Consider the following 25,828-nt stretch of genomic DNA (forward strand, 5'->3'; position numbering starts at 1 on the left):
CCACTGCATTAACAACCTGTACAAGGCTATTGAAAACAAGAGCGATGACCATCCCAGATCATCTACAGTAAACAGCTCAGACTCACTCTGGATCTCTTGAAAACACTCGCACTTATCTGGTTCATTTTCTGACCTGCTACGTTGTATACAAAAATGCATCATCCTTCCATCCCTCACCTCAGTTTCGCTGCGTCCACTCATCATCCGGTGTGCTTGTGCTGCATCGCCGCAGACTATATAAGGCTTTTTCAAAACTTTATCTCAGTCGCCGACGGAAGATTTGTGCGAGCGCTTGTTGGGAATTCTCAAACTTTTTAGCCGACACCTGCACCTCCTGTAAATCTGTCTGCAAAACATCCATGCTGGTAAATTAGGGCTCCTTCACTGCAAAAAAAAAACAGTTCAAGTGATGAAATACTTGAAAATATTTATCCCTAAATCAAGTGAAATGAAGCGGTTCCACGGTGGTTGATATTCAACCTTCTGTTCTTCTGATCCTGGTGCCACAGTTACTGCTCTGAGCCTCAGATGGCTGAGTGCCAGCTCCCGGCGCTCCGTCCACCGACTGGCTTATCTGCCCTGGAACATTATTTATTCCATTGTACTGTTGGCTTTATTAAATGCCCACATTATTACTGATGGATGACGAGCGGATTGCTCAGCGCCGGAGAACAGATAAGGAGAGAGTGTGTGTGTGACCAAGTGAGGAAGCCAAACTCTGTATATTGGGGTCATGCTGCTCCAGAAAGTCAAATGAATTAGCATGCACCTCCAGGAAATGAGAGTTGTGTGCACATGCACGGCGCGTCATGTCAGTCTGTGGCTCTACATGTCCCTCTGGGGGGCCGCGATGAACAGACACGCTCTGCCGGTCAGGGTCAAGGCCGCGGTGGTGATTAGCGCCAGACATGGGAGGCAACAGTGAAGCTCCACTCTGAGGCTCTGCTTCTCCTTGTACACACATGTTCAGAACATCTGGAGCGCTGCCACAGAGCAGGACCATCGGTCATGAATGGTGGATAGTAATACGGAGTTGTTAAGTATGGTATTATCCAGGTAAATATTTCAGCCGTCTGAAAAGGTGGAAGCTCTGCTCTGCGTCTCTGCTGGATGAAGCTCCTTGAGGCAATAGTTTTGGCTGCTTGGAGCTGTGATCTTATAGCAAAGGTCGTGACCTACAACCTCAGATTGTTGGTTGTGGTTTCAGGGAATGAAGGACAATTTATTTATTATTTAGTTATCTGTCTGTTAAAAAAAATTATTTTGTATTAAGCATTTTATATTTTACATTTGTATATGTATATATTTTTGTTGTTGACAGTTCATGTTATGTTAGAAACAAAATGTCCCTCGGGATTAATACAGTTTTTTGGAAAAATAAAAGCACATCTAATCCAATGTAATTATTATATGTAATTATTATTACTTTTTTCTCGTATTTGTTCTTTGTAATATCGCTATCTGTGACATCCGATAATGAACTATATCTTTTCTACAAAGAGGGAACAGTCTGTTTTGCAGTTTTTCTAATGTATGGCTCTAAATTTGGTGCAGTTTTTATAAAGTGTTCTCAATAAATGGATCCCATTATCTCAATGTGAGATATAATAGGATTCATTTTTACCGTGTTTCGTTTTTTTTTTTTTAATTTAACTCGACACAGCTTGAGAAGGCTGCTGGCGCGATGACGGTAGAAGGGAGAGAAAAGTGGCCTCAGGTGCGTCCAGGCTGCGCGCTGATTGGTGGATCTCCACCGTCCAACCGGAGCGCAGCAGCGCGGTGAGGCGGACTTCTCCTCCGCTCACAGCATCACTAGCGCGGCTGTCACCGCGGCCACACACCGCCTGCTCCTCCGCCCCCTCTGCGTCGTCTTTTCCCGCGATGACATCGGAAGGACTTGGGTCGATGGTGGCAGGTGGATGAAGCGAGTGGCGGAGGGAACCCTGAAGCCACTGGGGGCGAGGACTGCTGTCTCCTCCGCATCTCTGAGGCAGAGTGACCGCGAGTCCGGGGGCGCGCGGGAGCCCAGCACGTTGACGACATCGGTCCGTCTCGTCTGCTCAGGCTGAGCCGGTGGAGGAACCGTCCCGTCGCAGCTAAATATCCAGCCAGAGGCGTCTTCACCGCCAGAGTCCAGCCGTGTCTCCCCTCTCTCCGGTATGATGTAGACGGATGGCAGTGTTTTTTAGGAGGCGATAACCCCCCTCCCTCCGTCCCCCCCTTACATAAATGTTCGCGTGCCGTCAGTCGCCCTCCTCCGTCTGCTGCTGAATCCAGTCTCTTACGCCACAAGAGTGAGACCCTCAACGTTATCGCCCGCCCCTGTCACCCCCCGGTGTCTGATGAATCCCCGGCGGAGACCTGGACGTGAAGCGGCTGTAGCATCCTCCTCCTCCTCGACTCTGCCACCGTCCTCCTCCTCCTCCTCAGCAGCATGTCCTCGCGCAAGATCTCCTCCGAGTCCTTCAGCAGCTCGGTGGGCTCGGACTGTGGACTCGAGAGCCCCGGGGGAGACGGAGTGGATGGAGGAGTGGAGCCCGCGGAGGAGAGCCGAGGATGCCCCTTCGCTTCGTTCCCTTCGTCCCACCGAGCGCTGCTCTGGAACGGCCGCAGCCCCGCGGAGAAGTCGCTGTGTCCGGCCGGCGAGGACCAGCACCAGGGACCCGGGATCCCGCACAAGCGGGCGACCAGGAGGAGGCGAGTCAACCTGGACTCGCTGGGCGAGAGTCTGAGGAGGCTGACATCACCCACGGTAGGCCTCTCGCGTAGCCCAAATCCATCACCGTGAAGCGTCAAATCTCAGCGTGAGGGAGGCGAACTTCTCCAAGTCAGGTGCTTTATTTTGCCATGACAAGGCGTTTTCACTGGATCCTCGTGAGAGAGATGCTGCAAGGCCTCCAGCACATTGATCCATATCATGCAGTGACAGGTGCGGCCTTTGAATCCACTTAAAAATGATTGAACTTATTAAAATGGTATTGGTCTGTGTTTGCTTTCAAATGGTGACAGTAATACTCAGGTTGTATTTTACCCACCGGAGGAGCACAACATGACCTGTCACCAGTCATGCATGCTTGGCCCATTACACACTGTGATAGAACTCATTGTGGGAGAAGTTCATGCCCCTTATGTGAGGCATTCCGAAATGTACCGACCAAACTCATAATGACTGAATCGATGGCGTTTCAGTGAGAGTATTGAAGAAATGCTTCCAGTGAGAGATGCACGTTGACACTGTACTCACGGAGCTACAGTGTTTCGAGAGCAAATTCTGCCTCCCAACTTCCATAGTTCACTCCACGCCGCTTGAATTGTCTCCATGACAACTGAACAAACTCCATCTGCTGAGAAAGACCTTATTGAAATGTGTTCATCAGCGGCAGAGACGGAGGACGTTCTCTCTCACAGCTTCTCTCAGGATGTGAGACGGTCATGTCTTTCTAACCTTCATAAGTCCACCGAGTTCTCACCGCACACCATGAACGCCTTGCTTCTTTAAAAGATCCGTATTGGATGCTGTTTGAAGTCAGTCATCAGCAGCACTCACTTCCTGCTTGAGTCACACAGCCCACATGTGAGGTGGAGAGAGACAGAGAGATGAATATATGGACAGTGGCTGGCAGAAGATGGGTATCGCTTTCCTAGCGCCGACTCGTAAAGTTCTTAGACAGATGGTGGATCAGGATTCAGAGCAGAAATCTCTATATCATGCTGCCAGTTATGTAGTCGCAGTCAAGGAACCTATGTGAAGTGGGTTTTGATCCATTTTCCTCTCGCCTTTGGAGGCACACTCCGGGAATAGAACCATTGTGCATGCATTTAAAGCAGACTTTGGACTCAAGACATGAAGCTTAGATCTCGATTATGATCAGGAACAAAGACATGCAGTGGTATTCACAAAAATAGGATTAAAATTGAAACATTCTTGTAGCTAATGTACTGTGTTTTGGAGCCACCTTGTTGAACTTTGTGGGCATTGATCAGGAATTTAAATAGAAAAAGTCTTCTGACTGGACTGTTTCAGTCAAGCTTTCTTCAACAACTGTATCTTACATACCAACAGTAGTAGTTAGAGTAGCTTCACATCAAAATAGAGATTTAAATGTTTGTAATTTCAATGTTATATTAAGTCAAAATGGGCGATGAGCAGTGCCTGCGACTCCATTATGGTCTCAATTGAACATAAGTGTTTATCACTGAAACATTTAAAGCCTCTTAAACAAACTTAAAACACTTTAGTACATGGCAAATCCATGTATCCACTTCAGCAACAGCACCTCCAGAGGTTGGATTCGTCTGAAAATGCTCCTTGATTTAACGTGAGTGGTTTTCTGCATAGCCTGAAATGTAGGTCACGTCGGCAGACTGTCCGCTGTGAGATGTTTGCTCTATAGACCATAGGGAGAGTCTGCCGCCTAGGAAAACAAACGCTTCCACGCGGGTCTTTAGGAAAGGCAAGTGCGAGAAAAATATGTATTCCTCTTTATAGACAACAGTGGCTGCCGTCTACAGAGCAGTGTGTCATCACTAAATACATATTTCAACTGTTAACTCAACTAAATATAAAAAGAACTCAGGAATCCTTTGCAGTATGCTTGGTGATAGCAAGACCTGTAAGAACACAAACTGCTTGTGCTTTAAATTCCAAACAGTCAATCAGAGTATGAATAAAACCAGATCAATCTACCATTGTTTTTGCTGTGGAGTATTAGTCGCAACAGTCAACATATTCATTATGAAGAAGAACGTAGCAAAGAAGCGAACCGACTGAGAAACAAGGGAGTGCAGTTGGGAATTTATTGCACTGATGACAGTAAAAATACAAGTGGTTAATCATGAGAAGTAAATAAATATCGCTCATCTGCTGCTTCTCTCAACCTGGTCCATCCCTTGAGGTGTACAGGCCAACTCAAGTTCTGCCAGCAGCGACAGAGTTCTTGTCATTTTCTTATGATGATGCTTGTCTTTGGAATTTCTTCCAGGTAAAAAAGGCTGTAATCTTGTCCACTTCTATGATACATGTGTTTTCCTCTTGTTGTGATGCTTCATGACATGAGAATGACCTCCTCGATTGGTGGTGGGACGGAGTCGAGGTTATCGAGGCACGTCGCGGACATAATGTCTCCCCTGTAAGAAAAAGTGTAGAAGCATTACGGCTGTTTATTGGCAGGTATGTTGCGATACGATACGCATCCCGATTCAGGAGTGACGATACGATACATTGCAATATATTGTAAGAAGAACCATCATTTTAAGGGGGAAAATCAGATAATGCAGTACAATATAATGTGCACGAAAACAAGTTTATTGTTATGACGCCCAGTCCAGTTAGACTTTCAGTGGAATGTCACAGTCCAACAGTGGAATGCATGCACGGAATTTAGAAATATACAACAGGAGCATGAGAGAACTGGGGTCGAGAGAGAGTTTACCGTGAGGACGCGAAGTAACCATCTGGCAGCGCAGACTGGAACCCAGTTGTAGAAATAAGTGCAGTCTGATCAGCGGAATGGGATCCAGCTGCGCCGCTTTGAAGCTGAAGAGCGAGAGGGAACAGGAACGACACACAGGAAATAACAAAATAAGAGCACAAGAGAAACGAAACATGACAGTATTAAATATTGATATAGATAACTTAAAATATCAATACAATATCACAGAATCAAGCATCGAGATATTTGAGCGTATCAATATTTTCTTTCACTCCAAAGAAGCACGTCTCATACATAGTGTAGCTTTCATGAAGTCACTGAAATCAAAGGAATCAAGTGTAGTTTTGCTTAGCTGGGCCTTAAAATCTGTCGTGTTCCTCCAGTTCTCCTTGCTCGAATGGTCACCTGGAAAACGTCTGGTTCTGACTCATCACTTCCATTGCGCTTTCCACATGGTCATGTGATTAAAAAGCTTTTTTCCTGCTATAAACTGTGAGTCTTTCACACATTTCCCCTCTAAATGAATGCAATACCTATGAACTGCGCCAATTAGCTGTGATCTTACATGTGCTTGAATTGCTTTTAAAGGCCGCGCTCGACTGCGCCACTGTGCGTGTCCTTGTGTTTGTGGTCATGCAAGCATGCGTGTGTCCGTAATTACATTTGCTGCCATCGGTGGTGATTCAGTGTGGAGCCTTTGTCTACACATGTGAGGGTCATAGTGGCGACATGCTCTGGTCACGGAGGGGGACACAGAGTGTGCTCATTTAGTCCACCAGGTTTCATGTGTCACGCTTAGTGGACATCAGCAGAAGCCACCTCAGCTGTTTCCATGGAGAGAAGAATGACCACACTTGTCAAGTTTAGGGTTAGAATTGATAGTCACTTATCCACAGTGGGTTTTGGGCTTTTAGGTGCCGGCTGTGTCGAGAGCACTGTCACCAGTTTGTTAGAAGTTTGTTTGTTAAACTCTGGTCATGGTGCAAACGTGACGCACTCGTTCCCACGACTGCTTGGGGTAAAAAAAAAAAAAAGATTTTCTTGTTCCCAAAGTGAAAGACAAGCAAAGGGCTCCGGGTCTTGGAAGTAAGAATGAAGCACTCAATAGTCTGGAGAGCAGCTGTGAGACGCCCAGACGTCACATCGCCACATGTTGGTGCGAAGACTTTAATGATGGGTCGACTCATCAGGTTGGCGACCAGCAACTTGTCTAACTGAGGTCTTTTAAAAAGAGGAAATATAAATAGAAATACAGAATGTGAATTGTTGTAAACATTTCATCTATATTTGAATTTTAATTGCTGAAAAGGTGCTGAGGTATGTGTCCTTTGATGTCCTTTGTGAAGTGGTCCCATACTTTGTTTGGTCAAGTATAGTAGGTGAGATGTTCTTTATTATTTGTGAGGGAAATTCAATGTGTCAGCAACAGCAAAGACAATAAGGCATCAAAGACAACAAAAGCATCTTCAGAGTGGACTGTTTCAGTCAAGTTTTCTGAAGCAATTGCATCTTACATACTAATAGAGTAGCTTCACATCAAAATTGAGATTTTAATGTTATATGAAGTCAAAATTTACAAAAGAAGTGTCTCAAAAAAATGGGTGATAAGCAGCGCCTGCGACTCCATTACAGTCTCAACTGGACCTAAATGTTTATGTTGTTTAGGTGAGATGTTCTTTATTTGTCCCACAGTGGGGAAAATTCAACGTGTCACAGCAGCAACAGCAAAGACACTAAGGCATCAAAGGCAACAAAAGCATCAAAGCCACACACCAAACAACAAAGACGCGCACAGGTGTTTTGGGTCATGTTGGTCACGTAGCTGCGCGCAGCTCTTTCTCCTGTTGTTGCGAATTGTGCTGAGAGATCGATGATGTCATGACCAGTCGACTGATGAACCTGTCGGTGACTAAGTTAAGAGTAGATAATAGTCAACCTTGTCAACTAGTCGTTGACCTCTAAGGTCAATAACCTAGTCAATAACACACAACTTTACAAGTCACGTCAGTAATGTAGATCAGGGCAACACCTCTCTTTTTTTTTGTTAATGAAAAAATCCTTTGCATGTGTGGTGTGTTTTTTTTCTAGTTTGCATCGTAGCTGTCCTCGTACGAATCAATCCTGTGCGTATCTCACATTTTTTGGAAGGGCGTCCAGCTTGTCTTGCCGTGGTTTTCTTTTCTTCGGTGCATTTATATATTCCTCTCCCACAGCACGGCATGAAACGCTGAATGTAAACAAAGTCTGTAAACAACCAGGGCGACCAGGGCCCACAATGCCTTGTGAGATCACGTGACCTTTGGAGCTCTCCCACTTTTAGAAAGACAGTTTTCCTCCGTCCGTGACTGAGGGTGCTCCTGGACGAATTGAATCAGAGGTAGGATGGTCCATGTGAGACCTGGAATGTAAAGTAGGCACAGGAATAACTGACCCTGTGAGTATACTTCCAGTACTACATCCACAAGGGATTGTGCAGCAGGGACGACTTCTAAGCTCAATTTGAACCACGAAATATTGAAGCTACAAATCGTCTTCTTCCTCATCTCCAGCTCTGTTCTAGCCATTCCACTCATATCTTCTATCGAATAACGTTTGGGTCTTCTGCTCCTTAAATGTTGCCTGAAACACTGAACTTTTAAGGACATAACTGGTTTGTCCTCTGCGGGAATCTTTGAGCAAACTCCTTTTATTTACTATTCTCTTCCGTTCTCCTCTGCAGTTTTAAGATGATGGTTTCACGCAAAGACACCTCACTGCCAGTGCGGCTCTTTTTCATTTTCAGTCCCAGCAGGCAGCATCTCCATCCTCACCGTCAGCGCACCATCAAACTCCAGTCACGTCTGCCAGGACTTCAGATAAAGCAGAAGACATAAATCCAGAACCTGCAGACGACCGCCCCGGCTCATTCACATTAAACGCAGCTTATTATCTTTTTATTCAGAGCTCACGCGCTCGGTCGCCGTGTGCTGCAGTGCTGTCTGTTGTTGACTGCAATAGACCGTGACAGAGAGAACAGAGCGTGTTCCCTGTGTTCACCCTGACCACACTGACCCAGAAGCAACAGGCCTCGCTCTCCCTTGCCCTCTACCTCTCTCTTCTGCAGACATTTACATGTGAACAAACAATCTCTTTTATGTTGCGCCTCTCTGTGTCACAAGGTGGCCGTCAGCTTAGTGACCCGTGGCGTCGTCAAAAGGCCGCAGCATGTAAGCTGTAAATTCGAGGAAGTGAGCGGCATATTGAGCAGTTCGTCTACGGTGTGTAGCACTTCCTGCCTTTGCTTTAGGCGATCAGTTAAACATGTCGTATTGTGTCCCATTTCATAGGCATCTGTAATTTCATCTGGTTTTATCACATTCGTGACACGTTTTCTCATTGTTGAATTCATAATAATAATAATAATTCAGATTTATGCCAAGTAATGCATTGAACTCTCTTAGTATAGACACATTTGCTGCAACACAGACGGGAGGTTGCAGTGATTTTATTAAACAATACAATATAAACATACAAACATAAACATACAACACAATTTTAATATTATTACAATATAATTATAATATCATTTATTATATTATGACAATATTATAATATATCGGTACTGAATAATGAAGACTTTTTCTTCACATTTCCTTTTTTTGCACATTGTATTTTTTATTTATTTTTAGATTACATTTATTCACAACATACTTTTGGTTACTTTTAACTGTATTGATTTTATTTATTAAAATATTTTCTCTCTTCCCCTAATCTTGACCTTGAATCTAAATCATTCATACTTTCAATATTCACCATTTGTATCCCCCATTTTCATCTCTACATAATGTGATCATTTCTATTTCCTTTTTCATGCATGTTTTTTTATGTAAATGGAGACTTTTCTCACAACTGCGCCTCATTATTTTTTCCCCACATATTACTGAATTTTAATTTCATCACGTTCTTTTTAAATATATACTTTTACCAACTAATTATTTTCAAATAACCTTGCTCTTTATATGAAATGAAAACAGGATTCAATTCTTTTATTTTTTTCTCAAGATATCGATGGACGCATGCACATCATTTCCATGAATAAACGTTTGTCATCTGTCAAATAATGAATATCTGCACGAATACATTGGAAGAATGTATTTAAACTTAGCACTGTTGCGGCACCAAACACTGGACTGAAATGAAACCCATTCTATTATCCCACCAAATTCATCTAAAACACTGTGAACATAAGTACTTTATTCGCAGGCTGTAGACGTGCTATGAGACATGAAAACACTGGTTTTTGGGTCAGTACTGACATTACTGTCATCAGTAATTTATAGCGTCAGTGACACAGAAAGAGTGTGTGGAGGTGGGTTGTGAGTGAGGTGAGACAGATGAGGTGCCGCTTAAAGACTCAGCAGGAGTCAAGTCCACCAACCAGCTGATGCTGAGAGTGAAGGACGTGAACACTATCATGAGACAAGGAAGAACTAATACAAAGCCAGGATTGTGATTTTGGGAATGAGTCCAAGGATTCACGCGAAAAAATGGGAGGAATGTGTTTTGCTCCCAGAGTAAAGATGCAAAGCAAACAAAGATTGATAAAGATTGTCTGGTGTTGGAGTCAAGTTAGGGTCAACCCTTGAATTCAGAGAGTTTAAAGATCCAATATAATTGTCCTTTTTGTCAGTGAAATATGTGTATTATTGCACCGTTTCTGTACCCATGTGTCTGTCTGCAAGAAAGCGAGACTAATGTGTGATGGGGTTTGGAGTTGTGTGTTCAGCAAACATGCCAGTGATTGCAGCAATGAAGACTAATGATGATGTGCATGTGAAGCATGTTTGCCTGTGTGGGGACAACAGTCGCACGGAAATCTAAACAAGGCATTGTACACCTGGAAATGAGCTCCACGGAGAAGGAAGCAAAACATTTGGAGGCGCGCAGATTGTCATTTTTTTGGCCGATATTGACTGCCGATATTTTTGAAAGTCCCAACAAGCCGATACCGATTTTCTTATTGTTTTCTTTTTTTCCCCCGAACTAAATCACACACAAAAGTCACTAACAAACCTTTTAAATAACAACACTGTAAAAAAACAACAACAATACAAGTATGTGATATAAAATAAATAACTTTTTTTCTATTGTAGATGAACCATCACTTGTTAAATAGCAGAATCTTGCCTGATAACCCGACAGACAGCTCCTCTTTTCATCAGCTACATGTCCAGTGAATGAGTATCTGAGGTCCAGGTGTGTCCTGTTAGCTGCTGACAGCTAAAAGAACACGGCTGCTCATTCAAAACGGTAAACTCCATTCGCGTTGGTGTCGCCTGAGGTTAGCTCCAGTTAGCTTTCGCTCGGTTAGCCTCTTGGTAGCGCTCAAAGTGAGATACCTTTTATGATATCAGTATTCGTCTTCGACATGTCCTTATATAGAAATTGTTACACTGCTACTTACTTACATTTTATCCCTCAAACTATGTTAATGAAGAATTAAGACACAATATCTTGTTATATTCCACCAGATATATTTCAGGATGAGTTTAAGACAGATGCTAAGCAACCTAAGAAATACAGAGTGCTGAAAACATCAACAAGTTGAGTCTCATTTGAACTCTTACCTATATTAATATATATATATAGCTTTCAACTCAAACTCAACTATTTATTGTGTTACTTCTTAATACTCTCCTCATCATGGACTTGTTGGACGGTGAATAAACATCAAACTGAACAAACATTTTTAAGTTACAAATGTAGCTGTTATTACTTGATTTAGAAACAGCGGACGCCGCGACACTGTGAGTGTAGCTGCTGAACAGCAAAGTTGATGATGTTTGTAATCCCCCCGACTCCACACATCACGCGCATGCACCGCCACCAAATCTCTCTCTATATGTCTAGAGTGGGCAGAGACCTCCGGATGACCCCTCCAGCTGGCACACTCCTCCCCAGCATTGTCACCCGGCCTTCGTCTGAGCTGTATCACACATAATCTTATTGGAGCCACGTTTTCCGCAGGCTTTACAGTGTCCAATATGCATCACACACCAGCTGTACTCACACTTTACTGTACACCCTCCATGCTAGCGCTCATTTAGGATGCCATCTTTTAGGTTTAAACCTCAGTTGGCTGCAGAGTGCCAGACCCTTTTCCTTTATAATGTGTTATTTGGGAATTTGGATTCAAATATCATTCCACCGTTGTTTTAAAAATAAGAAAAATAGAGGTGGAAAAATGTATTTATTAATTCCTAATTTATTTCCACGCTGTGTATTTCTGCTTCTATATCTGTATATATATGTATAATCCACCCTACTGCAAGCCCCCCATGATGAGTATTATGTGGGAGATATTTCAGTACCAGTTTCGAACATCCCGGACTTCGAACAAATCGGAGTTTGAAAATTTCTATATTTTTTTGCTTCGGACTTCGAAACAACAACAACAAAAAAACAGAACTCGAACGCCCCCGAAAAAAAGCCGGAAAAAACATCACGTGCGCGGACCGATCAGCTGACCCACGACACGCACGTTATGGTGTATAACGCAGCCTCTGTATGCAGACGTGTCCCGTTAGCTACATTTACTGACTGTTTTTCCTTCATATTGAGGTGTAAAACCTTTCCTGTCTCCACACTGGACCGTGGTAGAGTGTCACAGGGGAGGTGCTCGCTCTCCACACCTCCGAGGCTGGAGCTCACTCCAGGGTTTGATGTCCTGTTGTGGGCTGGAGCTGGGACAGGGATGAGGCGAGTCTGGGACAGAGCGTTACTTGGTTTATGACTTTGTCACAGCCAAACTGCACAGAAGCGCACATTCAGAGCTGGACACGCACCGGGCACCTCTTCACTTCTGGAGAGACGTCACTCACTCGGCAACCCCTCCCACATGCAGCGGCCACACACATAGAGGAACAGCGCACCTGCAGCAGACACTCTACATTCACTCCTACAAAAGACTGTTTTAAGGCTTGGAACGCATTATTTCTTTTTCCGTTCATTGTAATGGGAAAAATCGATTCAGATTTCGAACAAATCGCTTCTCGAACGGCCGTCTGGAACGGATGCAGTCCACCGCTGGGGGCCCCGACTCCCTCCCTGTTGGTCCAAAGTGTTTAATAGTGAAGCTGCATTAGGGTGTTAAGTTTGTGACACCATTGATCTGCAGTCCATATTTAACTATATGGTCTGTGCTACTTTGGTCATAGATCTGAAGGCATTTTGATGTATTTTCTTACCCACCACTTGATGTGCCGCCTCTTTAAGAGACAATTGTTCAAGCTCATTATTTTTAAAAATGAATTAATTCCACTTCCCTCCACAGACACAGACTGTTCAAGATGCTCTGCAGCGCACCCTACAGTTCTACAGACAACAAGAGATCAGGTTTGTCTCTCTCTCTCTCTTCCCGTTGTCTTCCACCATCCACTGGTTCTCTCAGTCGGCCACACATCCAGCTGTTGTCTGGTAGTTATGGTCACTTTGTTTTCTCCGCCATCACTTTTTTTGAAATTTGCTGTTGGCTTTGTTTTGGATCAAGTGCACTCAGAAGCAGCAACATTTTAAAAAAGCGTGAATTTGGCTTCCCCGAACGTAAAACGGAAGTGGGAGAATCCATGAAATTTGCTGGAAGAAACAAACTCAAGCAGTGAATTCCCTCTTCATCCTCTGTCTTGTTTTCTGACTTCCATAACTAGAAGGCGCTGAACTCTGCTGCGGCATTAGTCATGAGGACGAGGCGAGGAAGGAAGAGAGACTTGAGCCAAACTATTTCCTGATCATTTTCCATGTCCCCAAGGTTTGGATACTGGCTGTAAGAGCAGGATGCAAGTGAAATGTGTCCTCCACAGGTTCTCCAGGATATTCAGAGCATGTAAACCAGGATGGGGCCCCAGTTCTTAGTTGGGTTTTCCCTAAAAGAGCTGGATATAGTTTGCCCCTGTGACAAAACATACATAAACAATAAAATGGATGTATGGATTTTGACAGTTTAGTGAACTTAAAAGATCCATATCACAAAGAAAGCTAACCGCTGTATTTAAAGAGGATGCTTCTACTCTTATGCTATAGTGTTATATCTTTGTGTCAATAGATTAAACATTGAAGATGAATCACATTTTTTGTATTTGTTCTAAATGTAACTCTAAATGTCAGACAAGAGTGGCCAATAATGCTGACAATGCTCTGCCATTGGCATGTTTTCGAACCTCTTCAGCGCCTCTGAAGTTATTGTAAAGAATATTCTTGACAGTAACTGTTATGTTGGGTTAATATAGTAAACAAATGTGAGCATGAGGACGAAATTGTTGGCTGCTCTTGTGTTGATAACGTCTTCCTTTAAGTTACATTTAGAACAGATACAAAATGTGTGATTCATTTGCCTTTAATTGCCAGTTAACTCAACTTGTGTTGGATTAATTGAGATTAAAAAAATGTAATTTATCATCGGCACTACTATATTTAAATACCTGGCATCAGGGGTTGGAAACTTTTAAGTAACAAGGATGGGAAAAGGCTGCTGTGCCTGGGTGGATGTGTAGCTCTTGGTAGCAGATCTGTCGACTCTGAAGCGCAACAATAGCTTTCCTCACGAAACCCAAAATATTTTCTGCGTCATGCTTTTTAAGATTCATTTTAGATGTTGTTTGGCTTAAATCCCTCCCAGGTGCCAAGATGTTGGCGGTGAAGGAGGGGGAGAAAAGAGAGAAGAGAAGTGTCCATTTCTAGAAAGCTCTGGTTCAGAGGAGGACGTCCTACAGATCCTGCAGTACATGGCCACCATACTGGGTAAGAGCAAGGAGGCATGCGGCGGGGAGTGGGTTGGTGTGCGTCTCCGGATATCACCGCTTACTCTCTGACCTCATGCTTTTTGTGATTTTGTTGTTTTAGTCAGGACTGTAGCGCTGCTGAATTATTGCGAGCGTCCACAGACGACACCTCTTTTAATAAAAGATCATGCAGACCGTTTTCTTGCACCATCCAGCTTCACTACATTTGTCAGGTGTAACTGCAGTTTGTTGATGCCACCAACCATTTTGAAAATCACACCCACTTATTAAAATAAGAATGAGAATAAGGGCCCTTGGTCGGGCTTCAAGCGCCTCCTAGAGGTCCGCTAAAAGTTTCTGAGGGCCGTGAGACACTCAGTTTTAATACTTTAGCCACGTATGGTGGCAGTAGTGAGTCACTGAACTGACTTGACAGCTGCAAATCTGTGACAGTTACCAACTATGGAGAAGTTCTTGAAAAGAAAAAATGATAAAGAAAGTGATGCCGCCCCCCCACAACAGTAAAAACTGTTCATGTAAGCACCTGTTGAAGCAGTTTTGAAAATTGATTGCAATATTTTATGGCAACACTTTAGTGATATTTTCTTTGGAGTTTAAATAAAATATGTCTTTAATGATATTTAGACATGGTTTTATTATATTTATTTTATTCAGAATTGTATTCAGTTTTTCCAATTTTCTCAACAGTTTGCATCAAGTGTATTTTTACATTTTTTTTTTTCTTTAGTAAATTTGATGAAAATGACATGCACCTGGTTCTGCTGCGGGTTGGACTTTTCCATGACAAATATCTTTGCAATGATCACATTGTCTCATGTCATTTCACAAGGTTTTGCTTTGTTTACGTGTAAGTAGACTAAATATGATCACAATTGAAAACAACAGTATTGAATCAGTTCTATCACTTGAATGGGCCCTGGGCCCATTTGCTCTGGGAAAGATGGGCCCTGAGATGAAAAAGGTCAAGAACCTCTGAAATAAGAAAAGTGGCGCCTTAGCAACATGTCCAGAATGGGTCCCCAAAACCAGGAGATCTGTTTATTTGAACTAATGCCTAGAATTCATAAAAGAAAACATGTGAATTGACGTCAAAAGCTCAGCATTATGTCGATATTCTCGATCATGTTTATTTTCACATCTGAGGTTTAAATGGGTTTGCAGATGTCTATGTGTGCCATGCATTCACTTTGTCAGTCTTAAATAATCCTGCGTCATTATGCAGTCAGAAGGCATGAGACGTGATTACTTTCTCACATCAATATTCATTATTTTTCCAGCCTTTGATGTTTGATTGCTTTGATTTTCTCCGCTTCACATGCTGACATTTTTTGACTTTTGATGTAAATGGAAGCCGTCACAGGAAATCATTACACACTCACGTGGCTTTGTGAACTGGAATTAAAACTCACTGAACCAAAGTGCAACGCTGCAGAAATGACGTTGGCAACGTTCATCTGTATTTTTTAATTAACACCAATAACCAACACTTTTCGTCGCTCTTGATCTCTGGAGGAAAAACATGTTTGCTTTTAGGTTTAACGGAGATTCTTTATTGGATCAACTGAAACACAAAAGGAGGCTTATAACCAGCCCCGGTTTCTAAAAAAGTTTTTTGTTTTGCTTAAAAAAAAAGTATTAAAAAAATACTATTGATCAGTTTAGCGCTGGAAACTTTCATGTCTTTTGCCAACAATAATAAAAATATTCTGAAAACATGATGAAAAAATCAGCTTTACTCTCGGTCTTTTGCAGGAGTCCCCTTCTTTGAGCTGCGAGAACATTTTGGCGAGGAGTTTTTCGGCCTGTGCTTTGAGGAAAACGAGCGAGTGCTTCGTGCCGTCGGTGGAAACCTCCAGGACTTCTTCAACGGCTTTGACGCCATTTTAGAACACATCCGCACGTCCACCGGACGCCGCGCCTCCTCGGAGAGCCCCTCTTTTCAGTGCAAGGACCCTCATGAGGAGAAAAAGGGGAGAAGAAAGTTGGACGGACTCGAGGAGCCAGGAGAGGGTGAGGAGCCAGGCAAGGCGTTGCTGCTTCATTGTTTCAATCCTGCTCCTGTGGTCGGTTTGGTTATGCCGGGACTGATCCGAGCTGTCGCCAGGCGGATCTTCCATTCAGAGGTAGAAGTTGAAGAAGTTCCCCCTCTAACTCCTCTATTGCCCAATGAAGATTCCGAACACAGTGATGGTGACTCCACCACACCGACTCCCACTGCCTCCCCCACGGCCTCCCCCTCCTCATCCCCATCCCCGCCCACTACTTTCCCCACAACCGTGCCCACAGTTTGCCTTTCTTTTCAAATCAACATGACATCCCCGCCATTTCCCCAGTCCCTCCCAAATGCTGCCCCGGTGTGCTCCAAGAGGGAACCACCTTCTCTCTCCACCAACCCCAGTGATCTACGCATTGGTCTGGCCACGTTCTGCCGTGCCTTCCCATTTCACCTGGTTCTCGGACCTCACATGGAATTACTTCAGCTAGGAGAGGGACTGAGGCGACAGGCTCGCATTGAGCCGCATCGCAGCCTCTCCTTCAGGGACTGTTTCGAGATCGTCTCGCCCAAGATGGAGCCGTCCTTCCAGAGAATCCTACTGAGGCTGGCATCTCCTTTTACCATCCGTACGAGACCTGATACCACCCAGAGTGGCACCAAGGAGAAGGTAATTATGACTTCCAAAAAGGTTTAGTGGCATTGCCGTATTGGTTTGTGCCCTTGTTCCACTACATATCAGGCAATGCCCTGTAAAGTGAAGCATATGTTACATCCCAGTGTGCCTTTCTAATGTTCTTATCCCACTGGTGTCATTGGCTTGTGCCGCTTAGTGTAAGGCTTTATAAAGGTCCACTACCTCCGGCTCACCCCACCATATTAGTAAGGTGTCACCTTGACTTGAGTGAGTCCCAGAGTACCACCAAATGAAATGTCTCCCCTGCTGTTGAAAAAGAGTGGTTGGGCTTCTATAAGCCCCTTATGTGGCCATGTGCATGACTCAAGGTGCTGACAAGTGCCACCACATACTGAACACATCAGGTGCTAAGTATTGCACTAAGGGCAATTTAAACATGATTTTCAAGAGCGGGATCTGAAGAAGCGCCACACCCTGACTTCACCCTAACTCCACCCACTGTTCTTTATTATCTGGTGCACTGCCTTTGACATCCGGATATTCCACAGGAGGGGAACGGTAGTGGTGGGCTTCTGAGGCTTCATGAAACAGCGTCGTCCTATTCAGAGCCCACCAGATGGCACTGTCTCTTCTAAAATCTTTGGATTCTCTCAACCATCTCAGTGAAATCTTACATCATTTTTGAACAGTGCGCCATCTACTGGGCTCTGAAAATAAGGACACTGTTTCATGAAGCCTCATTGGCCCATCACTAGGGAAAGGTATAATTCAATTGGGCGCCTAAGTTGTCAGCAAGCGACATAAAAGACTTCTGCGGAGCTCAGTGTTGCAAAAGTCCATTTGACAATCGTCGATATTCATCTGAGTGAAATTGTGTTCTTCTCTCTTATCCTCACCGACAGTATGGTCATAAACACAGGGAATTTGCGTTCTGGCTTTCTGGTGAGGATAGAAGTGATTATCTGGAGAATTTACAACAAATGGTCCTCATTGTTCCTTTCATTTTTTGTTTCGGTATAACACAGTCACTTACTGTCTTTCTGAACTTTTTAAAAATATAGCTAAACTTTGTGGCCTAAGGGTCGAAAGGGAGCTTGTTTACTGTTGCTAGGTGGATGTTAGACACTTTCAACTTGTGTCCTTGACAATTAAAATCATGTTTGAGTATTTCAAGTGTGCTGTTTATTGTCATTGGCTTGGATGACTGTCTGTCATCTCTCTGAGCTCCAGCCAGTTGCCTAGGTTGCCCCTAGTATTGCAATTCTGAGGGACGTCGATCACTTCACTGTGTCGTCGGGGGGCGCTTCATAGTGAAGGGCAGTCAGAACCAAGTGCTAATGTTAGGGTGAGAAATGGGACACAGCCTTAGTCAACTTTTGTAGCCTCCCAACACTGTTTGCCAGACTTAGATTAGATTCATGTTTCTCCTGAAGAGCTACTTGTCCGCCTCCTGCCGTCCCTCCAGATGACTCCTTCATAGTTTCTACAGTGCTGACAGCTATTGAAAAGTTTACTTTGAAGGCCAAGTTGTTGTTTTTTTACCCCAGAGCTACAAAACGTCGTGTTTTTCCGGGAGTTGCTGATACATCCAACAAGCAAAGGTGCTGCAATGCCATGGCATCAGCCTGAGATTCAAACGAAATGATGCAAAGTTTAAAAAGACCTGAGTTGTGTGTATTAGCTTTCGCTAGCGTAGGTGTTTTGTTATGCATGTGTAACTACATGGCAAGCACTGTATTTAGTGTTAAACTGCCGTTAAATAACTGGCTATCTGGCTTTATGTTTGCTCCCTGAAACTCTGAAATGTAGCTCTCTTTAAAGCAAGTGTGGCCCCCACTGTTCTAACGCTTACCGCGATGAGCGGAGCGAGAGAGGCGATGGTGATTTGGCCAGCCGCCGTGGCTTTAGTCTCACCTGTGGGAAATTAAATGGGAACGCCGGCTAAGTGTCAACAAGAGAGGACGGCAGCTGAACATAATTAGACTGTTGCAAGTAATGAAAGGACTTTACAACTCACATTTCCTTTGTCGCTGCCTTGGCTCCGTGCGATTGCGTAAGATAGTAAACGCTGTTTGGCCACTGCAGTGCAGATCGCTCCACTGTGTGAGTGTGTGTGTGGCACGACGGATCACACTCTTCTCTGCTGGAGTTTAAACTCCCAGCCTCCGAACATTATTCACAGGCCGCTCTCGCACAGCAGTATGGGATTCTTTGTTCAATGAGGACAGTCATTGTTTTGTTTTTTTTTGCTTCATAAATCTCTTCACCTCGCCTCAGAGGAAGATGGTGAAGGATGGGCTGACATTTTCACAGCAAAGGGCAGAGAGAGAAGGCGTCTGGCCAAAGCAAAGAGTCCACCTTCTGAGCGCTCGGCGATGTGTGTTCTGCTCTGTGCTCGCTTTTACCGAGACACAGTGGCGGTGTGATCGACATGTAGATTATTCATGAAATGATCAAATCCAAGCTCTCCTCCGACGTGACGGTCTGGCTGAACATGAAAAGAAAACCCACAAGCACATCTCGCTGACTGAATCAAGATTTCTACGGGCGGTAATCCATGCTGAGGGCAGACTGAGTTATCGGTCCAAAGTAGGAAGCAGATCAAGAAATGGCAAAACAAGGCTTTATTTACAGCAGCACAGTCTCCCAGCATCTCACTCTCCCACAGCCATCTACCACTACAGTGGCACCTATAACCCTCAGTCGGCTATTTTGAATGGCATTCCACTTACGTCCAATCTGACTTACGACCGGTTGGTCGGAACCGATCCCAGTTGTAAGTCAGATGTTACTTGAAATGAGAAAGGAAAGGACCTGCTACTCCTAACTTTCTTGATCGGAGGGAATAGAAGTCATAAGAAGGTGCAAACCACTTGTGGGAAGTGCAGAGCCTACAGTGACAGGAGCAGGTGACTAAGTGTAACATGACTTCGAGCGACCATGATCAGATGCGCGTGGGAATTGGGCCGCCAGTGAGCTGACGTCAGCCATCTTGAACACCACTGAGCTAGGAAAGCACTCAGAGAGAGCTCACCACCGCCCAACGTTACTCTATGTTATTGCCCTGTGTTTATTTTTGACATAGATTTTTCGGCACTTTGAATGAGCCCGACACGCTCGTACAGCATACACAATCAGTACAAAGAAGTTGTTGGGGCTCGTACTCCAGCTCCCCATCAAAAAGCGCAGCATAAAAAGAGGAAGAAATTATTTAAAGAATTTATTTTTGACAGCAGACATACACATCTTTCTGTTGTCTCTCTTAACTGGACTAAAGACTTTACATTTTTAGTGAAATTATAAAAAGAAATAATAATAATCATGTGTATTGTCTCATTGTTTTTATTTTACCAAGCCTTTTCTTCCAGTTTTCCGGTTTTGGCCATTTTTCTAATTTGAATTTATTTGCTGAACCTTTTTCTTTCGATTTTATATTTTTCTTTTCTTTGCGCCTTCTTATCTTTTTAACCACACAACATCAATGTCATTTGTCTTCAAAAATGATTTAACTTCCACATCTGTGTTTTTGTCTCAGTCAATAAACTGCTTTACTGGGAATTGTAAGGAGGAATTCTGGACCTCATAGTGAAGGTTGTCCGCCACATATTAACCGGTGGGGCACGGCTTAAATGAGAGCACGCCAACAGAACAATTACCTCTTTTTAAAGATGAAATTTCACCTTATTTCATCTTATTGAAATGAAGTGGAAACATCGAAAGAAACAGTCAACGCATTAACACATGGAGGTGGACACGAACATGGTGTTTCTCCTTGTCTCATGATGAATAGTCCAGTTGTAAGTTTAAGTGAATGCAGCAACTCTGATCTAAGACTTGGTGTTGCTGGCTTCGTCCATGCTGTTTCCCTCAGTCAGAACAAAGAATAAAAGCTAAACAATGTGAAACTTGTTCATTTAACATGAATAAATGGGTAGCACAAAATCATCTGAAACTCTTGCAGTTTTCTGGATTTGTGGATTTCATATATATTTTCCCATGAATTCTGTGTTATTGATGAATGAATGCGAGGACTGACCAGGCAGCAGGTATGTGGAGCAGCCCACTGACTCTATTGTTGACTAGCTGAGCACATCACTCCCAGCCATTGATCTCGCGAGACGTCATGTTTCTCAAGTTTACCCAGAATGTTATTCATCACGATTGGCGCTGACAATAGCTGGTTGAGTGTGATTCATGAACACCATGAATAATGACTGCTAATGATCTGGAAGGACTCCTGACTCCATCATCAGCATGTGAATGCGTTAATGAGACAATACAGCGAGAGCCTCCTGAGCGTCTTTAGGTTAAAGAGCTGGTCTCCAGTGGATCCTACTCGTGTGTGTGTGTCACTTGTATGTGGCTCCTCACTGAAACTTTACAGTCTGCACTTATTGCAAGTGGAGTGTCGTCTCCCTTTTGTGCGCGAGGAGCCCTCATGTGTTCTCTGCCAGCCGTTGGCTTTGTAAGGGATTTGTTATTGTTGTTGTCAGGGCAACTCAGGGCCACTGTCCTCTTTTGTGGTGTGTGCCTGTGATGAGTGTGAGGTTGACTCATTGACTTGTTGTCGCTCAGTGCTTGCTCATGCAAATGAGGGTGTGTTGACAAGCCAGCTTTGCCTCACAAAAGCGTATTAGCCCTTCGTTCATCGTCTGCAATCCCTCGCTCCGTCCTCTTTCCAGTCACACGGCATTTTCAAACTCTTAGAACGTTGCTCTTCTAGTGTCACACTCGCGCCAACATCGGACTTATATCACAGTTGATATGTAAATATTCTATACAAACAAAACAAACAATTTCATCTTTGGAAATGCAAGGAAAGTTTCTGCAATATCCCCAAAGTCCTCAATTTCAACTGAAAAGTTTTTATTTCTCTTTCAAATGGGCGGCTCAAAGATGTATATGTTTGCCAACTTGTTGGAGCTATGTTGCAGTGAAGACATCCTGTGATTCACCATCAGTTTTGTGAGCAATTTCTACTAATAATATTGTAACAGAAAATGTACTCAAAATACTGCAGCCACTACTGACTAGGTTCTAAAACAGCTTCAAGGTTAAGCGTGTAATCCAAACTTCATACTAGAGGCCACAAAGTGCACAGTGCTCCTCCAAACAAGAACCAGAACTTCAAAAGAGAAAGGCATTTGTTTCAATGGAACATGACTGGAAGTACCTTCTTTCCCCTCGACCTGTGACGTGGACGTACTAGGGCAATCCAGCTAAGGTGCTAAGAACCCAGGTCAACCTGGGATTTTCATGCAATGTGAAAGGGGCCTCAGTCATCTGCACTTGTTCTTGAGTTTGTAATGTCCACCAGCCAGACCTCGAGTCTGGGCTGCTGTTGGCTGCACGTAGCCACATCAAAATAGATGTTTTTATACCTCGGATAGTAGGATTTTTTGTGGAAAGAAGTGTTCCAGACTTCCAAGTGCTTGCTGCAACCTCATTGACTCCATTGTTAGGTGTAACATGGAGGTGTTAAACCAGTGGAGGTGGAGGTGTTGACATTGTTGTCGTGGTCTCTTGTGGAACAGGTGTATAATAGCAGTCAATGGTGGTGTATTGTCAAGCGAATACAAGAAATCGACAGGAAGATGTGGCAGCAGGTGAATAAGCAGAGGGCTCCTTCTTCATGAGTCACCAGAGCTCAGATGCTTTGACTTATTAAACATTGCAATCACATCACAATGACCCTCTGATCTGCTTGGTCTCTTGTCAGGCCGTTTCTTGATGCGCTGTTGTGTGTCAGTGTCATTTAAAAGTGGTCAGATTTGAGCATGCACTTGCAACAAGTAGATACACCCATGAAAAAAGAAAAAAAAAGTTTGAATGTGTTCACTTCAGTTGTATTTCAATCACAAATACTAGAGCTTTATTTCCTTCCTCCAACTTCTCTCAGAAACAAGTTGTTTTTCCGACCTCTGCGGCAGAATTATTCCCAGAGAAATTGGTTTCTTTATGTGGACAATGCGGTGACCTTCACTACGTTGTAGTGAGCAAGTGTAACAACTTGTGAGGGAGAACATTGACATGTTATTTACTGAACTACAACACGCTGGCCTTGGTTGTTCTCGGCACATCCTATTCATTTCCTTCCATCTCACTCTTTGACATCTTGTGTCTGTAATCGCGCTCCTCTACTCCCCTGACCTCCTTTCCTTTTTGCGACAAGGATGCAAGCACAAGCAGAAGAGTTAAACAGAGATTCACAACTAGGCCAACACAACTGCCTCCAGAGATTGTGTGTGTGTTTTTGTGACGGAGATGAAGAGTGACAGAGGAACAAAAGCTGATACTGGGAGTAGGATGGTGAGGCAGATGAATGATAGCACGAAACATCAATGAGGAAGACACAATACCATTAGCTGGGTGAGGCGTCTTATACAGCGAGCTCGTACGAAAAGTTTGACATAAACCACTGTGAATACTCATGTTATCAGCTCATGGAATTGCAGTTTCCATTGTAGATATCAGCCATTTGTATGGAAGGAAGAGAAGCTCGAGAAGCTTAAAAATGACAGGTGCCTATATATATATATATATATATATATATATATATATATATATATATATATATATATATATATATATATATACATATATACGTATATATATATATATATATATATATATATATATATATATATATATATATATATATATATATATATATATATATATATATATATAGCGCCCCCTTCAGCAGCTCTTCTTCAAAAAAGGGGTGGGATTGGATTAAAAAATAATCTGGGTTATTAGAGAATTTGTGATGAATTAATCTCAATTAATCAGTTTTATGGCATAAGAATATTTGCCAAAAGAAGCCACATTTTTCAATTTGAATGAATTTTGTGCATTACTGAATCAAATGATGGACCCATACATACATTTAAACAACAAAATATTGCTTATTTTGCATGGAGAGCAAACTATTAAATTAAATTATATAAAGATTTTGTTGTAATAAATTATTCATATATATATACAGTGGCGGAAATAGTTTTTCGGACACCCGTAAAATTTGAAACATTATCATGAAAAAATGTTTGTTTTTTTTTGTGTATTGTTTTTTTGTGATGTGGCTGCGTTATACATACAGGGACAAATATATAATAACAAAGCTAAAACTAAAACACTTCAATGTCATTTCTTCTCTGTATCAATGACAATATATAGAAAACAGACAGAAGACAGAAAATGAGTTGTAAAGAGATGAAAGAATAAATAAGATATGACACCATCAAATGAATATAGTAGTCCTGCCATTCGCTCTCAGTGGGATGCATGCGGTGTCTGAAACCACAAACAGAACCGCTGCGTTCTGTTAAAAGGACTTAATAAAGACGGCGTCCGAAAAAAATATTCTTATTTTATCGGGCTCATTTATGAGGCGTTTCCATCACATGACTGACACGGCAGAAACGTCTTCCTCAGGTGACCGATTCCCATTGGCTGTTGGACTGACTGGCTGGTGCCATGTGACCATTTCATGCCAGCAATTGGCGGAAACAAAACAGGAAGCTGTTTCCTGATGATCAGTGATAAGTAATGATTATTGATGATTCATAAAAAAATGATGAATAACAATTTGCCCTAGCGCCCCCTATTGACCAGTTGCCACTACCTCTTATTTTGTGTGGAAAAACTAGAGGGATACTCTGGGTACACATCCACTTCTATAAAGCATCTGAGAAACTGCTTCCATTTAATTCTGCAAAATTGATATTGAGGCCTTAAAAGTGTATCAGTTGGCAGCACAAACGCACACTTGCTAACCAAAGTGGTACTTTTGCCATTGTTTCCCCGAAAATGAAACCGTCGAAGATGGTCTGAAATGTGTCGCTCCTGTTTGCAGTGATAATCTCAAGCTGGAAAGTTCACTGCTGCTGTTCCTGATGGATGTTGGCAGGCATTGTGCTGCAAAAATAGTCTTATTAGGAGATTTTTAATCGCCCTGAAATCACGGCCTTTTGCTCCAACAATGCCACATTCTTTCCTCGCTGCATCATGAAGAGAGATCCATGTGATGCATGAGAAGCTTATTCCACCAAAGAACCCTGTTAGAAATGAGTCAAGGATGCTGAGGGCTTTCATTGGGAGGGACAAGATAGAGCCAGATCATAAAGTGGGAATTGTCATGTGGAGAGGTTCAGGGAGGTCAGACAGGAGTGAGGTGATGAGTGAACTTGAGGTGTTTATTACCTTCACATCAGGAGTGTATTTATATTACAAGGTAATAAACTATCACAGGAAATGAAGGTTCTATATTCACAATGGCAGTTAAGTCTTTTTTGTCCAGGGTTGAAACAAGAATGATCAACAAGGAAATATCACAGGTACAAGCTGCTTTTTTCTTCCCTTATCAGGCTTCCCTGACTGTTCAGTTTCCATGGTGATGGCTGTTAGTATGTCAGCCATGTCGTCCCTCCCACATGGCCAGACACAACCTTAGGAAACTGCAGTTTGTATTCTCTCTCCGCTTTTCATACAACATCGTGTTGAAGTGTGTCCGCCTGCTTTTGCGCACACACATGTTCGTCTTTGTCTTCCTATCTCAGTGAGGACCGCCATTGACATACATTGATGTTGATGTTGAACCATCTAAAAGAGATGGCTAAACTTCACCTTTACTTTGAACCAAACTGAAACCCAAATATAATAACCTTGGTATTTTGTTGTTTTAACCCTCAGAATGAGGCTTGACAAAGTGAGGACCGGCCAAAAAACATAACCTCACTCTGTTGATTGAAAACTCATACAGGTTCTCACAAAGATAGAAGTGCAAGAACACACACAGAATCACTTTATATGCCGACGCTAATTCAGCCGTTGTCCGCCACAGACCAACATTTAGTGATGTGTTTTTATGAGCTCATCTCCATCAGATTCTCCAGAGTGTCCACTGGGTTGCTGGCTACACATATCCACATATGTTTTCACGTGTGTGTGTGCCTCATGTGTGTCTCCCAGCTGTGTGTGTGTGTGTGTG

General features: G+C 43.1%; 1 protein-coding gene across 1 annotated transcript in view; it reads left to right on the forward strand.

Annotated features, from left to right (window-relative positions):
• The first annotated feature begins 1,829 nt into the window (after positions 1 to 1,829).
• gucy1a2 (guanylate cyclase 1, soluble, alpha 2) overlaps positions 1,830 to 25,828 on the forward strand; it is a 36,541-nt gene continuing 12,542 nt past the window's right edge. Inside the window, exons 1-4 of the mRNA XM_053872823.1 lie at positions 1,830 to 2,752; positions 12,745 to 12,806; positions 14,086 to 14,207; positions 15,962 to 16,872. Coding sequence (XP_053728798.1) covers positions 2,435 to 2,752; positions 12,745 to 12,806; positions 14,086 to 14,207; positions 15,962 to 16,872 — 1,413 coding nt within the window. The 5' untranslated portion in view covers positions 1,830 to 2,434. The remainder of the gene's footprint in view (positions 2,753 to 12,744; positions 12,807 to 14,085; positions 14,208 to 15,961; positions 16,873 to 25,828) is intronic.

The sequence above is a fragment of the Synchiropus splendidus genome, chromosome 8 (genome assembly GCF_027744825.2).
Source record: "Synchiropus splendidus isolate RoL2022-P1 chromosome 8, RoL_Sspl_1.0, whole genome shotgun sequence".
Taxonomy (NCBI): Eukaryota; Metazoa; Chordata; class Actinopteri; order Syngnathiformes; family Callionymidae; genus Synchiropus; species Synchiropus splendidus.